Raw genomic sequence first — 17,270 nt, 5'->3', positions numbered from 1 at the left:
CTTTATTTACATTATCCATCCATCTATTTTACAAACCGCTTTTCATATAGAGTCATGGGATGTTGGAGCCTATGTAGGTCCACAAGGATTATTATTATTATCTATCCATTTTCCAAACAACATGTCCTATGGATACTGGAGCCTAATTTATTTTTATTCATATTATCATCATTATTCTTGTCAGATAATAAGTATTATTATCGTTACCTATATCCTCCACTAGGTTGCAGCAACGTCACTGGTTGCGCAACAACAGCTGTTTCATAACTCCCAGATTTGTTGTCCCGTACACTACTTACTATTTAGATAATCCACCATCCTCAATCGAACAAACAAGAACATTTTTACAGAGTTTCGAACCTTTATTGAATACAAATACTCTGTACAGTTCTACATAAATCTCAGCAGTTCATGCTCACCGAATTTAACAACTTGACTGACAGGTTTGATGATTTCATGATTGAGCTCTTTATATGGAAATCCATTCAGCTATCGGAGAGACAGCATCATGACAAACTCTGAAAGAAAACAGAGACAAAACTAGTTAATGTAAAATCTTGGTTCTGTTCTACGAGGCACACGATAAGAGGCCTTTTCCCTGAAATGTCACTTGGGGGGATCCGTACTAATCAACGGAATTCGTGTGGAAAAAGAAGCGAGCCTTTTTCAGAAGTTCGTATCTATCCAATTCTTGAAAGTGGTAAACTTTTCCCCCACTCGAGCTCTAAGTTACCTCCCTGTGCTCCTTTATCATAGTTAGTTTATATAATAGAGGTTACACACATGGAGGTGGCGGGAATTGTCTCCTGAGTGAGGTAAGTTAAGTGGTTGACAAGTCAACATGAACAAGTTATTTCGTTTATAACTCCATTTTAAAATCAAATCAAGTAAATATAAAGTTCACGAATTAACCCTTACTTATAATTTGATATTGTATGCATATTTCCCCTGCTGTCCGAGGGGAAGGGCCCCAAGCTCGGAATCGGGTCCGACTCCGAAGGTCCGAACCCAGAAATTAACTGTGCTGGATTGTTGCTGGAAAACTGTCGTGGGATAGAGGTAGGTTGGCTGTACCTCCTCCCGAACATTTTATTTTTATTTTTTATTTTTAATAAACGTCATGTCGAGAGGGGTGTCTGTTGCTCCACAGTTGTGTAGGAATTATAGACCTTATTCAGAGCAGCGCCATGACAGGAAAGCAAAGCCGTGACGGATAGACTTGTCGTGTTTTAATCATAGATTTCATTGGCATCTGCTGTAAAAAGATGTATGAAGCTCCTAGATCACATAATTTCCTCAGCTCATGTTGTCTGGAGTTGTCTACTGACATTTTTTGGAAAGATATTTTTGCAGAGGTAGAACAATCCAAAAACACAGAAAAGCAGATCTCAGCAAGAGCCACATTTACTTCAAGGGAAAAGAGGGCTGCTGCTGTTTCATCTGCTGGCCACTAGATGGCGCTCTAGAGTCTTGCTATTGTTTTTAGTGACTTAACGTTGGTTATTACGTTTATATTAGTGAATTAAGTTAAATTGGTTATCGTTTTGCATGTTTGTTACGTTACACGTTCCTTTCTTTTGCTTGTTCACTGCTCAGTGAATGGCTTGAGCTTTGATCTACTCTGCTCAATAGTCCAGAGAAAGTCTTCTCACCTGTAAACTCGTGCATCAGTTCCCAGAGTAGTACATATTCAAAAGCATTCTGCCTTCCTTACCATCAAAGTCCACATTCCCATCTCCGTTGAGGTCGATGTCTGTCAGAATTTCTTCCAGTTCTCCTTTCTTCAGTTTCTCACCGAGCAACGTCTTTGTGGACTCTTTCAGCTCCTCAAAGGTGATGCGTCCATCACCGTCACAGTCAAACTAAGAGAGATATTCAGTTTCATGAAGATATAGTATTATTTATAGGTTGGGAAAGATGCAATATATCACGATTTGATGTTTGTGGGGTTTTGTTCTCTATTTAATGTACACTTCAAAGTGAGCTTCCTTTTGAAGGCAACTTTAGAGTGTGCACTCACCTGTTTGAATGCACAGTGCATCTCCCTTAGACCGACCATATGAGCAGTCTCAGCCAACATCCTGGGCCCCATTAATTCACAGAAATCATCAAAGTCCACATGACCACCCCCTACAAACACACACATACCACATTAACACACTTATCTTTACAACTACCTTTAGAGTTGGTAAGATCTAAAGTCTCTAATGCTCACCAAGGCTGCATTTATTCAATCAAAAAATACAGTGAAAACAGTAATATTGTGACATATTATTACAATTTAAAATAACTGTTCTATTTTAAAATATATATATATATATATTCCTGTGATGGCCAAGCTGAATTTTCAGCATCTTTACTCCAGTCTTCAGTGTCACATGATCCATCAGAAATCATTCTAATATGCTGATTTGAACATTTTGATTTTGAAAACATTTCTTATTATAATTTTGAAGACAGTTGTGCAGCTCAGTATTATTGTGGAAGCCGCGATACTTAATTTTTCAGGATTCTTTGACAAATAAAAAGTTTAAAAGAACAGCATTTATTTGAAATAGACATAGTATAAATGTCTTTACTGTCACTTTTGAAAAATGTGTCCTTGGTAAATAAAAGTATTTCTTTCAAAACAAACAAACAAAAAACCGCAGTGACCTCAAACTTTTGAACGAGTAGAGCTTAGGCAGTGTATAAATAGACACACACATGCCATCATCTGAAACTGTTTTCAAGCCTACACACTCACATTTCATTTTTATCTGCTGAATGATCTCAATCAGTTCCATCTCTGTTGGCATGTATCCCATGGTTCTCATGCAGTCTGCAACATCTTTGTAGTGTAAATATCCATCCTGGTCATAGTCAAACTCTTTGAATGCTACATGGAGCTCTAAAGGGTAAAGAAATGTAATCACATTTAATCACATCGTCATCTTTTCTTCAGCTTACTGGATATAGTAGTCTGCTATTTGTAATGGGCTACATTTTATGAAACATTAATATTACAATTAGTTTTTACAAATCCACTGTTTTATTGTAAGAAATATTAGATGTGTTCTCATAATAATAAAACATATCCTAGCATAAGAGATAGCTAGTTTAAAACACATTTATCTTTTTCCCCTCTTAAAATTGTACTTTTGTAGCCTGACGTCGTCATACTCAATTCTAGTCAGAATGTGAGTCTGATACTTTTCCATAGAGATTTGATTATGGGGCGTGTCTCAACCAAACCAGGAAAAAAAAAAACTCTGCACTCAATTGGATAGACCTACAACCAATCAGAGCAACGGAGTAAATGACGCATGTTCTTCATTCATATTTTCAACCAACAAAATGTCGCGGCTCTCTGTTCCTCTTTTAAAATGAATGCGCTGTCGATATAACAGACGCGATGGCGGAATCTACACATGATGTTTCATAAACAAAGTTCGGGAGGAGCACGTACAAATAATCAATCCAATATAAACTTGTCATCAAACAATACCATGTCTAACGTTACCCTATATCAGCACGAGGAAGCATATTCACTCTGTCAACTTACCTAACACTCCTTGACAGTTTTTCAGCATCCCTCCACCACCCCGAATCCTCACTCTTGTCTTGTTCTCTCACAACCAGGAATACGGGGGAGCATGGCTACCGAGCCCACAGCCCTCTCCTCGGACAGCACGTCATATACGCATTTATTCTATCGACTTATTTGTGTGAAATCTTATAAACGCATTTATTCTATCTGACTTATTTGTAAATGTGAACTCGTGAAATCTCAATTCTCCAGCAGCAGTCGTCTTTGTTGTAAACTAATTCAAATCAAGCGCTCTTTGGTGACGTGGACGATTACGTTGCATTGCTCATCTGTCCATCATCGTATAAAGCCCGCCCTGACAATTTGATTGGTCCGAACAATTTTTGTTCGGGCATAATAGCTCCTCAACGGAGCGAGTCCAGACCGAACTTCCCGACCAAAAAATATTGTGGGCGGGGTTCGGGCTGGCACCCAGGCTAGTACTTTTGGCCTGTCCCATATTAGCGTTCTTGGTATCCTTAACTGTATCCAAATTGTATTTATTATTTTAGTAGCTAAAATTAATTATTTTATCAGAATTTGTCATTAATTAAAATGTGCTACTAATGTTTAATTTATACAGTTATTGAATGTTTATTAAAAATCTGAGTTTTATACTGAGTTTAGACCGGGTTTTGCAAACTGCATTGTAACAGGGTTGCTAACATTACAAATCTCATATACAGTAAAATTAATAGAAAATTCAACATCTGAAGGTTTTCCTGTCGCTGACCATTTTTGAAGAAAAAAAAAACGATGAAAGGATATATGATATAAGGGCTGCCTGATATTGAAGAAAAATACTTCATAATAATGCGATATTCAATATGTGATACATACTTTTAGTGTGTAAAATCAACTTAAATCATATTTCAATATTTAAAAAAACAGAACATGATATAACCAATATGTTTCACATTCTTTCTGGGAAAAGAGAGCATCACTACAACTTCTGAAAGTGAACAGCAATGTTTTAGCATTACATAAAAAATGATGTCACAAATTTGACTGTCATTTCAATGTAAAAAAAAACAAATCTTTGCTCAACTTGGTAATATATAGTTATATAAACCTGAAACCTTAACACGAACATCCAGTAAAAAACAAAACAAACAAAAAAACACCTGAAACTAGGGGTGCACAATTATTTTAGTCATTATTAGTTATATATATTATTGAACTTTGCATTAGTATAGGCTACATACTGCACCAGTTATATAGGCTAATCTATGTGACTGTGCAGCTTAACCGTAGAACCATCAGCACAGGCTGACTCACTGCTCTGGTATTATTAATGCTGCTTACTTCTCTATCCACTGTATGCCATTCACCATTCATGACAATACCAATTCATTTTTAATCAAATTTATTTGTGTCAGATGTTATTGAATATTGTCAGTTGTTTATCTTATGCTGAGTGTGCGCAGCATTTGTATTGTGTTCGTCTATGTGCTGTGCAATGGCTCGGATATTAAATATGCATGTTTTGTACGTACCGTCTAGTTCCTCTGGCAGTAAATCTCTGTCCTGGTGAAGGTAAATGTGTGAGAGAAAGAGAGAGAGAGAGAGAGAGAGCGATAGAAAGTTAGAAGGACAGAGAGATGAGAGAGAGCAAAATGACAGGAAAAAAATTGTGACACAAAAAACAGCTAAATATGGAAATTATTACAGCATGAGAGCTGAACATCCTTAGAGACATCGCCCATTTTTAATCACTAATAACTGAGAATGACGCATGGAGTGTGTGTGTGTGTGTGGGGGGGGGGGGGGTATAATTGGATTACACCATAACATGCCCTACCATGCCTCACGTCAACGCTTATACAAACAAAGAACGGGGAGAGATGCGGGGAAAAATGTAATCATTTTGCAAAAATAAAATGGGGGGCGGGGGATAGGAGAGAAATGGTTTATAAATGATTGCAAATTATTATTATTATAAAATGTTATTGCTGTATTTGATGAATTGATATCATCACATGCAGTTTTATTCAGGTTCGTGGACACATGCATGCTTTAATATGATTAAATCTTACAAATACACATAAATGCAATACAAATATACATATCTGCTAGCACTTTCAGAAATGGATACACATGAATGTATGCACATTTATTACTTTCATGAAGTTGCATGTTGTTATTTTTTAAATGAAATGCAGTTCATTAGAATTTCTTCTGCCATGAAGCTTATGGCTTGACAGATTTTGCACTGTAGACTTTGAAGTACAATGATTAATGGTAAAGCGTGCAATTTTTGAGCCGCTATAGTTTCATGAAATGAAATTGCAAAAATTATGTTTTCAAACAGGTTTCCTGTCTTCCATTGGTCATTAAACAGATAGTCCCACCCCAAACTCATGCTATTGGTTGAGCCAGTGTTTCTATGTCGGGTCATATTTTTAAAGCACCACAGAGAATCTTTAAATTGCTTACTTATTTTTTTATTTCTGCATATAAAGTATTTTAACATCGAATAACTGTTACGTTCCCAATTAGTTTTCTAGGGGCAGGGAGATTTTACCTCCATACATTTTTCTGCAGCAGTTTATTTCTGCTAAAAAAGAAGCGAATTTGCCATCTATAGGGCATTGAAGGTACTATAAGCTTAATGCGGTACTATGCGTTTTGCCCTTACTCACCCAAACTTGTCAACAAGGCTACTTTACACGAATGCGAGTGCATTAGAAGGAAGTAGCTGAATCCCAGCTGTTTCATATTCGAGATGAGGATATCTGTGATGAGGCCAATGAAGTCTATTGCAAGTAGGCTTTGACTTAATTTTACTTAACTTTATTTTAATTATTCGTTATATTGAAGAGACCTTTTGGAAGGATATTTGGTTACTTATGCTCTTTTTGAGCACTTAAGCTTAACTGAGACTTCAGTGTTTGTAGATGTTTAAGAGGCTGTTTTGTTGATCTCGATTTATTACAATATATCATTCCCATTGTTTTGTCTCAAGATGCACACCATGTTTTATTTTTTCTAAAGCATGTTTATAAAAGGTCCTACTTAAATGTCCTAATTTAACTAAGACCTAATCCTGGCTTAATCCAAGCCCTGTTTGTGAAACCAGGCCTATTTTACTCTAGTCGTTTTGGAACTGGTGACTTGTAACTCGTAATGAAGTCTTTTTCACTGTAAGGTATATGGTTTTCAGGTATTTTTTTACACCTCTGCTCTACAGCTCGTGCTGTATATGGAGCAAAGCAGATGCTTTGTAGCGTCCATTGTCCAACTGAACTAAATGGTTTTTATTTCTAAAAAAAAAAAAACAGTGGAGGCGGTGCTGCTGTGGCCAAGTGATGTAATCGGTGTACAGCTGAACTCCATAACAACAGTAACCGACTACCACAGCAAGCCTAATGGGTATATGTATATTACAACTTTTATAAGGCCTAATTGATTTGTAAGGCTTTGCTAACTGAGAAATAGTTGGTGCCCAAGGGCATGGCCCACTTTGAAATGTTTCATTCAGTGCATTTATTTGACTTTTGGACCAAATTCCCTAAAACACGCAGGCCTATTTATTATTAAAAATAATGCATTACTCAGACGTCTCTGGAAGAGGGAGCAGTTATGCAACTTGTGAGTTGCTTCAGGCTATTTACCCATAGATATATGCTAATAGGGCCCCTTGTCTATCTGTTTTTATTTCATTCATCCCTCCAATCTGCCAAGCAGAAGCCATGGAGCTTTAGGCTGTGTACTGTGCATACATTGGTATATTTTCCAATTTGTGTCGGAGCACCTTTGTCTTGTTTGTATCTTAGACTCCATCCATTATCTCTCTCTCTACTGTTCTTCAGTCTCTCTGTTTTCTGCCTGTTTCTTGCTCGCTGGCTCTCTGATCTCCAGACGTACTCTTGAAAATATAATCAAGCATCTCTGAGTTTAAATGGCTATGATTCAGTGATTCGTGACAGATTCATAGCATCGGTTTTAACAGCAGGAACAAGATGCTTGCTTAGGTCTGGGCTTCAGTGTACCAAAATAACTTGACTTGGCACTTGTTATTGACCTGATTGAGGAGGAAGGTGGTGCGTTGACAGGCGGCAATATTTTCTCAGCAGATATATCACAGATTATGAACCTGACCTTGTGCTAAATAAAGACGCATCGGTCCTGGATATATGTGTCCACCTGTCTAAAACCATCTAGAATCTAAACTAGTTTGCTGGTCTTATTTGGTCTCTCAGGGTGGTTTTAGAGTGGTTTTATGCGCTTTTCAACTGGTCAGACTAGCTAAACCATGCAGCTTAACACCAGCTTGGCCAGAATAGGAGACCATCTTAAGCCAGCTCAGACCTGCTTAGGATGGTTTAATTGTTTTTCCCAGTACCATGGTACAGCGATTGTATCAGATGGTAATACCATGATTGCTGAATCAGTGTTGATATTGTAAACTAAAACTATTAAAAATCGTTTTCGATAATTGAAGTAAAGCTGAAATAAAAAAATATTAGATGAAAGCTTTAACTTAATTAACTTTAACTGGAAAGTAGAGATGATAGCTACTAAGTACTAAAATTGCTAAAATTAAAACTGAAATTAAATTAAAGTTTAAAAAAAAAAAAAAATGAAAGCTAAGCCAAATAGAAAATTAAATTTTTATATTAAAATCTAATAAAAATGACAAAACAACAAAATTGACAACTTAAATTAAAATTAAAACTAAATATTATTAAAGCAGATTCAAATGTCACTTATTCAAAACAATAACAAAGACATAGCTTGATGATGCTGTCAGTGAGCGTGGAATAATGGGAGTTGTCGTCTTCCCCTCCAGAGCCAATGGAAAGCAATCCGACGGGATTCAGGCAGTAATCTCTTTCATGGGTGAGCAAATGTATTAAAGTTTTATTAACGTTAGAATGAAGCTGGTTGGGGCCAAGAGCCTGGGATAGTACTGCTCCTTTCATTTTGATGTTGTTGTTTTTTTGCGATTAAAGTTACATTTAACGTCCGCCTCCTTCCCTGAACTTTGTTAGTTAAGTTTAAGCACTTAAATTCACATTATTTTATTCCACTGAAGTACCTTTGAGTAGCATTTACTGTAAATACCATGTTACATGAATATGGTAATCATTAAAAATACCATGATATATATAAAAGTAGCATTAGGTACCTTTTTTGTTATCCTAAACATTTAAGACATTTACTAGACAAAACTAGCAAGGATAAATCTAAAGATGTAGATTTACCTGTCCAAAGAGAGCATTAAGATACTGCGTATATGCCGCAGCAATAGCTGAATTCTGGCTCGAAGTTCTACTGCTGCGGCGTTCTTGGCTGTCAGATGAGTCCCTGTGACCTGAGTTTTTCGAGTCCTTGGAGGAGTTACGAAGAGCAGAGCGTGGAGGATGAGCATCTGATGAGGATGAAGGACCAGAGGAGCTGCTAAAGGGAGAGAATATAGGTAGTGACCACACTGCACATCACCTCAACCAATGCAGTGGTTTAGAGCCATCTCGTACCTTTCTTTTGAAGACGTTTTACTCCTCTGAGACATGCTAGTAGATAACAAGGAGAGAGGGGAAATTTTAGATATTCAGAAGTTTATGTACCATTGTTCTTTCCCATTTCGTTTGCGAATTCGTCCACTTTGAAATTGTTGTAACAATTATTGCAACCATGCCCAGTCCATTGACATTAACATGTATAAAACATGGTAGCAGCTTTCCTGCCAAGTTACTGCTGTTTTACCCTAGAGTTCAGTGGTTGGGCAGAGGCCTGATTCCTGTTAAAAATGCCCGTTGGGTTGCTTCCTGACATTATAATAGTTAGAAAGGTCATAGGCTGGAATTACAATGACTGTTCCAAATGGCAACAGTTTGATGCTATTGTTTTCCATTAGATTGGCTTCTTTTTGAAGAGAAGGACACACGGCATAATCAAACGCATGCTAGCGGCAGATCCAAGAGGACGGGCCGTTCCTCCGAGCGCTGAATTGGATTACAATGGAGGCCGACAGGCACACTAGACAGCCTATAAATTATAATCAACAGTTTAATATGCCGAAGCAAAGCAGCAAACCTCTGTCTGTCCTCTGCCCATCAAACAAGTCATTAAACCGAAATTGTCAATGGCTCCTTACAAGCAACAAGGATCAATTCAAAATGAGCAAATTGTTCACACAAAACCATTTATTTCTTAATGCCCTGGCGTTTTGATTCTTTAAAAATCAGTTGTTCTCCATTAAACATTTGGAAAAGAAATGGTCAATTAGAAAGGGAAATACCAATGTCTTAAAGGGGTCATATAATGGTACATGCACTTTTACAAGTTGATTGTACTGAAATGTGTGTTGCCAGTGCCTGTACACAACCACCATAAAATGATAAAAATCCATCCAGTGTTTTTTTTTTTTAATCTTCTTATATGTTTTCCCCCATCTCAAATCAAGCCGTTCGATTTTGTGACGACACAAAATCGACGCCCCTCCCACGATTGTTGATTGACAGTAGCGTTTCAACACAGACCCGCCCTCGCTCGTGAGCGAGCTGTCAATCATAGTTCGCGCGGACCGGTGCGGTCATTGTTGATATACTGGTGCACTGTCAATGAGCAGAATGGCGTCTAAGCGATTGTGGTGTTCTGTTCTTGGCTGTAATAAGGAACACAGCAGTCATTTTGATGTTCCTAAATCCGAACCGCTGAAGACGCAGTGGCTGAGTTTGTTTTTGAAGGGAATATTCCCCACGATCAACGTCAATGCTTTCATGTTTGCGCAAATCATTTCACTCACCAGACTGCTTTACAAACGAGGTCAATATAAAGCTGGTTTTGCTAAGAAGCTGCTCCTGAAAAAAGGATCGGTACCAACTAGTTGTGTTCCTGCTGCATCTCCAGAAGAACTGAAGTGAGTGTAACATTTTATTAACCTTTATGTTAACATTTATATTAATCTTTGCAAATTGCTTCCTGCATGCTTCATGATGAATGCAGCTGTTTACACTCAGGGAACATTAAGGCATGTTTTCTATGTACGACGTTCTCAATATAATTCATAATCCCACGTTTATAATGAACAACGCGTTATGGTTATTGTGTTACGCACAGAACAGAGGGGTGGGGTGAGCAAAGCTCATTATCATTTAAAGACACATGCACTTAAACGGCGTGCTGAAAACAGAGCTGTTTTTGAAGAGGTAAAATGAGTGTTTTCTTACAATACTAATGAGAATTTTTAATTAAAGTATATTACAAACGTTTAATTTAGACCCTAAAGAATCATATTAGCTTGTACAAAAATGGCATTATATGGCCCCTTTAATTGTTTCTCTTAGACCATATGATCTTACTTGAAGAGCAAAGTGTGACTGATCAGATTTTTATCCTTAAAAAAGATCTAAGAAATATCTCAAATTAGTCCAAGACCAAATAATGCTAGACAGTGTTATCCACATACAGTATATAGAGTGGAATAGACGGGTTCCAGAAATCCCTTTCTTTTTTTCCATAGGGGAATTGAATTTTAAAGATAACTTAAGGCAATATACCCCAGGTGAATAGGGTAAAAAAATTAACTAGATATCACCATACTTCCCTATTTAATTGATTACATTAAAGGGGATTACATGTTAATCTTGAGTACCTATATATCCGAAGAGTCTTTAGTTTTATTAGATTTATAAAAGACAGATACGCTGTTCACCGCTTTTGCTGTCGCTCTGGTTGATGTGTGCGCACACTCTTCCTGGAGAAGTGCCCATACAAGCAATTCCCACCTTTATCACTTATACAAATCTGGAAGGAGGGTATTTGGCACAGAAATATTCTGTCATATGTCCAACTTGTTTTTTATGAAATGTTGGCCATGTTTAACATGAGAATCCAACTCTTTAACAGTGTAAATAAGTCAGAAGGCATGAAATAGCATTAGACATCCCCTTTAAGAACTGCAAAAACATGTTGTATTACATGTTTTGGTAATATTTAAATGTGTACTAATTTGCATACATTTCCAGAACAGAAATCTGAACACTGGATAAAGCCAGGTAAATGTTTTTCTTTTGACATATAATTTTTTTTTTAGGAATAAAATCAGGTAAATTGTATATGAACAGATCCCTCTGTAAAAACCTTCAGAATATGGATAGAATTAAACTGTAAAGTTTGGTGCATGTAAGTGCTGCTGAAGTTGAGATTTCAGAAAAAAATCATTTTGAGAAACGGCCTTTAAATAAATGTATTGTAATGAAATCTACACATACGCAAATGGATAAAATGCAATAAAAGCACCAATTAAAAGTGTATTTTGGATGTTTTCTTAAAAACAACACTTCATGGAAAGCAAAATAGCCCAAAATCTCAAAATTGACAGATGCATGAAAAAAACATTTTTGCCTTTAGATAAACCTACTGTGAGCCACAAGGTTATTAATTGATGGTATATGGTTTTGTTGAAGCCATCTTTTTTAATATTCATGTTCAACAGCGGAATTGCTCGTGAAAAAACAACATTACCTGTGATTCTGCAATCAGAGAATTGCTACAAGCAAATCATGTCAAAAGAAGTATTTAGTGCCCATCCACTTCCATGAAACAACCTCTTTAAATAAATATTTTTTATTTCTCCATCATTTTAAATTTAATTTTCAAACACAATGCTTCATGGGATTGCAGTTTTTTCTATCATTACGTTATACAGTCTTGTACTTTTCACTTTTTTTCTTCAAATTAAAGTTTGTAATTTTGTAATTTACCTCTTAGCTAGTTGGTTGGCTTTGTGGCTTATAACTCTAACAAATACTTTTTAAAAAACTTGCGGGAAAATTAAATATATATATATATATATATATATATATATATATATATATATATATATATATATATATATATATATATATATAAATATATAAACTTCAGGAACCAAGGCCAAAGAAAAGGTGGGCAGCACTGTTGCATCCTATACAGTCGCTGTTGTCCATGGCAATGTATATCAGTCCTAGCATCCACATAACTGAAACGCTACTTTCACGTTTCTCATATCACACCATATACTCACACTTTCATTTCATACAAACGCAAGTTACGCCATCTTGCTGCTGTTGATTGTAGTAAAAATGACCTCAGAGACCTTTAGTATTAATATCACTGTAATATTGTCACGTTGTTCGTCATGTTGCTATGCTGACTGTTTTGTACATTATGGACTTTTGTCTTAGAGGGAGCTTTAAATTAATATAGGTTACAGGTTTCCATTTAAATTGATATATCATGTCCGCATATTTATTTATTTACTTGCTTATTATATCTCTTAAATTAGATAACTGAGTCAAAAGCAAGGCTTTGACAAATCAATATGTTGGCTCAATAAATTACATCTGAAGAACCTAGTTAAATAAAAGCTTACTTTAGGAAATGTCTAATTAGTTTTTAGTCTTCACAGCCCAGTCACAGCAAACAAATTATTCATATTTGAATAGATGAGATGAACTAAAAGACGTGAGATCCTCCTGCTCTTGGTAATTTGGTGAATCTATTTCAGTGCATTAGTGACACTCACCAATTGGAAAAACCTGCCTGGCTAATCTACAAGAGTTATTAAACTAAGTGACCAATTGCTGTCAATCAGCACATTGACACGAGCAATTTCAGCTCCTAATTCTTTTTAATTGGAATAATTTAACAGAGGAGTGGTGGGGTAATTATGGAACTGATAGAATGGTCCAAGAGAGCCAAAGCTGTGCTGGGGCAAATTACGCTAAGATACCGATCCTTTTTGATGCGAGTTGTGATACACCGAATGTAATTATTTCTAAAATTACATATGAGATGATTGGTTTGTGGAATGCTGCAAACTGTGACATCCTTGCACCTTTTTTTTTTTTTTTTTTTTGTAAAGTTCACGAAATGACAGTTTTTTTTTTTTTTTTTTATGGCAGCCACCTTTCAGAGCTGGCCTTCCAAAAATGACTGCATCTGACAGATGCAGATTAGATCAAACATGGACCTTCAGAGATATAAATCTTTCGCACCCTGAAAGACTCAATCACATTGAGATATCTGTTCTAGCCAAGGACATCAGATACAGGCTTTCAAATGGCTTTGTCTTACTGTTTGACAGGTGAATGCTAGAATGTTAGAACTTTGATTTACTTTTGTAATGTCAAATAATATTAATTTATATTGATTTAAAGCAACCAATTGCAAGGAAATCGCCCCGAGAAGTTAAAATGGATGGGAAGAAACCTTAGGAGGAACCAAAACTCACCTAGGAAAGTCTTATCTAATTTCTACATTTTGATTTCAGTCGTTTGTTTGTCTTTATATATAATATCTATATGGAAGCCCATTTTTGATTTTTAAAAAATTAAATAAAAAAATGATTAAAAGTAAGTAAATGTTTATATTTGATCATGGTTATTTTATTTCTCCCAATTGTGACTTTATTATCTTGCAATGTGAATTTATCTAATAATTGCAACTTTATATCTCACAGCTCGATTTTATATCTTGCAGTTGTAACTTTATTTCTGTTAATTGCAACTTTATTTCTCATGATTTCAACTTCATATCTTGCATTTGACTTTATATCTTACAATTTCATTTTTGTTTCTCATAATTGCAACTGTATTTCTCATGTTTACAACTTCATATCTCACAATTATGGCTTTTTTAATCTTGCATAGCAACTTTGTATCACAATTTCTCTTTATTTCTCATTTTAAACTTTATATTACAATTTTTTTTATATACTTTACTTTATATTAATATTTTTTAATTTTTACTCTGGGGTGGTTCTATAGATATGGGGACCAAATGTCCAACATGGATAGTAAAACCTTAAGGAAAATGGCTTAACGACATTTAATATGTTTATTATGAATATGTAAAAAAATATATTTTTTTATTCCTGTGATGACTAAGCTGAAATTCTCTTGTCTTCAGTGACGCATGATCCTTCAGAAATCATTCTAATATGCTGATTTGGTGCTCAAGAAACATTTCTTATTATTAATGTTGAATGAAAACAGTTGTGCTGCTTAATATTTTTGTGGAAACCATGCTAAAAAATTTTTTTCGGTATTCTTTGATGAATAGAAATTGTTTTAAAGCAGTTAATTGAAATAGAATCTTTTGCATGTGTGCTAAGGATGCACATTATAAAGCCCCTTGTTCACTATATCTGCATGTTTTGTGATCTTCTCCTCGTATGATCCAAAACAAGGCCTTTGGCTCTAGATCAATCACAGATTGCAAGAACTTTCCTGGGTTACATCTGAAAACAAGCCACAGAACAATACCCATGGAATGTTCAGACTGGCGCGATCGATCCCCATTACCGATTTTGTGTCATGGTGCTGAAATGAGGCCGCCCCCTCCTTTGTCATTACGACCACGCATCGATGGGATTTATCTTGCTCGGCCTGGCAGCCCGTGACAATCCACTATCAGTTGCTGTGTTTAGGGTAGCTGCTGTTTACACCAAAACACAACTTTACATCTGACTGACTGCATTCAATGCCTCATCACTTCTCTTTGGCTGCCTGTCATGTCCTCAACATTACTGTAATTATTCAGTAATTATGGTCTGACAGCTTCTCTTCCTGTCAGTTTCTGTACTAATACAGCAAAGCTTTTGTAAAAGATTGCCGCTATAGCTGTCACCATGTGCTTGATATGTTACTGTTGAATATACTATGTTGTCTGTGGCGTTTTTAAGTCATTTAGGCCCTTTAGCAACTGTGAAAAGAAAAAATCTGCAAGAAAGAGATTATGCAAGCAACTCTAAAATCTTAATACATTATATTTTCAGCTTACCTTCAGGATGAGAAGAGCAAAATGTACAGTCCAGAACCACTTGAGTCAATCTTTTAAAATCAATTCCTACTCCTCTGAGAGAAGGTGTGGATTGCCTGTAGAAAGTGACCCATCACCCTCCTTTGATAATCCAGGTAGGTGATAATCTGTCTAAATATGTTTGGATTAGCATGTGAGATGAGCATGCTGATGATGTGTTTGGATTAATCTGTACAAGTGTTCTGTGAATGTGACTGTCTGAATCAGACATATTGCTCAACATTTGTCTGTGATTGCATGTATGCATATAACAGAGATCAGCATGGTTATAAAGCTTCTGGGGCTAGTTGTCATGCAAGGCTGTCTCAGAAACTTTTTGTCAAAAGTCCAAAAACATAAATGTGTCATATGATATACAGTAGTCAACATTTGAAGTGCATCAAAACCTTTCATCAAACTTAAAATGTTGGCTATTGTATACACACACACACACACACACACACACACACACACACACACACACACACACACATATATACATTTTATTTATATATATATATATGTATATATGTGTGTGTGTGGTATGTAATGTAGGGGTATGAATACTTTAGCAAGGCACTGTGTGTGTGTGTGTGTGTGTGTGTGTGTGTGTGTGTGTGTGTGTGTGTGTGTGTGTGTGTGTGTGTGTGTATATAAGTTTTCTTTCACATTTCATGTTGCTGCCTTATGTTAAACTATTTTAAATACTTTTTTTCACATCAATCTACACTCCATGCACCATAATGACAAAGCAAAAAACAGATTTGTGTTGCAAAAACAACTTTGCAAATTTATTAAAAAGGAAAAACTTAAATAAGTACACCGGTGTTCACAATCACACATTAGACAATCACCTGCGAATAACACACAGACACACACAAAAAGAAAAAAAATCACACAAGTAACAACCGACAGGGACTGATCAGGGACTGAAATGATCAATAGCATTTTTTGTAGCCAAGACTCTAATGTATGTGTCTATATAAAAATTGATCTTGACTAAAAAAGTATTGACACCTAGCCCTGGTCTCGCCTACACACTGTTTCTGTGTACTGTTGATACAGATACAGCAGTTGACCACATCAGCCAGAGGTCCATCAGCCGAGTTTATCTGAGAGATTGATTCCAACTTTGTTCATGAAGTGTGAATGAACACTTAACACGGCTGTGACAGCTTGCAAGGCTCATGAATGTAATTACAGCTCCAAATCGTGACATAAATAAGCTCAGGCTACTGCATATAATAAGGTCGTAATGAAAGGCTGTCATGAAGGCACAAATTTGGATCATGTATTTAGGAACAGTTTGGATACATCATTGCATGGACTTTTAATTAAGCCACAGAACTTAACCCTAGGGCAGAGGCTCATCTTGTTGTCTCGAAGATAATCATTAAAAAATTTAATTAAGATAAAAAATGGATAGTAATACAGTCGGGGTATGAATTTAAAGTTCATAATAAAGCTTTATAATGAAAAGTTGCATAATTAAATCTCTAATTTGTGCTCACAGCAAAATATATAGCTGGCCAAGAAACACAAACCCCTCTTCGGTGCTGTTTCTGTAGCTCTAAGGCTAGGAAAATGTCACAAAAAAAAACTTGCGGGATAACATACAGAGTAATGTACTGTAGCCTACTGTACATTATGCTTAATTTCCATAATGATGGTTTTTCATGACTCTTAGAAAGGTCATGGGTTCACATTATTTCAAGATTATATTATACATGCTTACACAATGCCAACCATTTTCAGCATCTTATTTACTTAGGTTTACAGTATGTCATGCGTTATATTTATCATAAGAAAGCAACTCACTGTGTGTCTAAGTAAATTAGTTTTCTTAGACATTGACTGCAAATATGTCAAAACACTGTCCATCAAATTTTAGGCCTGAGACAAGAGAGCAAGA

At 36.0% G+C, this 17,270-nt stretch overlaps 1 protein-coding gene across 2 annotated transcripts; it reads right to left on the bottom strand.

The window, feature by feature from the left end:
• Positions 1-8: 8 nt before the first annotated feature.
• On the bottom strand, positions 9-15,480 carry cabp4 (calcium binding protein 4). Of its 2 annotated transcripts, none has more exons than XM_084390238.1 (8): positions 15,341-15,480; positions 9,049-9,084; positions 8,776-8,971; positions 5,065-5,095; positions 2,747-2,890; positions 2,021-2,130; positions 1,715-1,862; positions 9-518 (listed from the first exon to the last, which is right to left on the bottom strand). In XM_084390238.1, exons 2-8 carry the CDS (start codon positions 9,081-9,083, stop codon positions 490-492), a joined length of 693 nt encoding a protein of 230 aa, XP_084246364.1. In that variant the 5' UTR covers position 9,084; positions 15,341-15,480; the 3' UTR covers positions 9-489. The 2 variants fall into 2 exon arrangements, with proteins under 2 accessions (XP_084246364.1, XP_084246363.1); XM_084390237.1 differs by lacking the exon at positions 15,341-15,480 and adding an exon at positions 12,582-12,611.
• Between the last annotated feature and the right edge of the window lie 1,790 nt (positions 15,481-17,270).

This window comes from Rutilus rutilus (assembly GCF_951802725.1).
Source record: "Rutilus rutilus genome assembly, chromosome: 19".
Lineage (NCBI taxonomy): Eukaryota > Metazoa > Chordata > Actinopteri > Cypriniformes > Leuciscidae > Rutilus > Rutilus rutilus.
The sequence above is the reverse complement of the archived record's forward strand: the minus strand, read 5'-3'. Positions and strand labels throughout refer to the sequence as shown.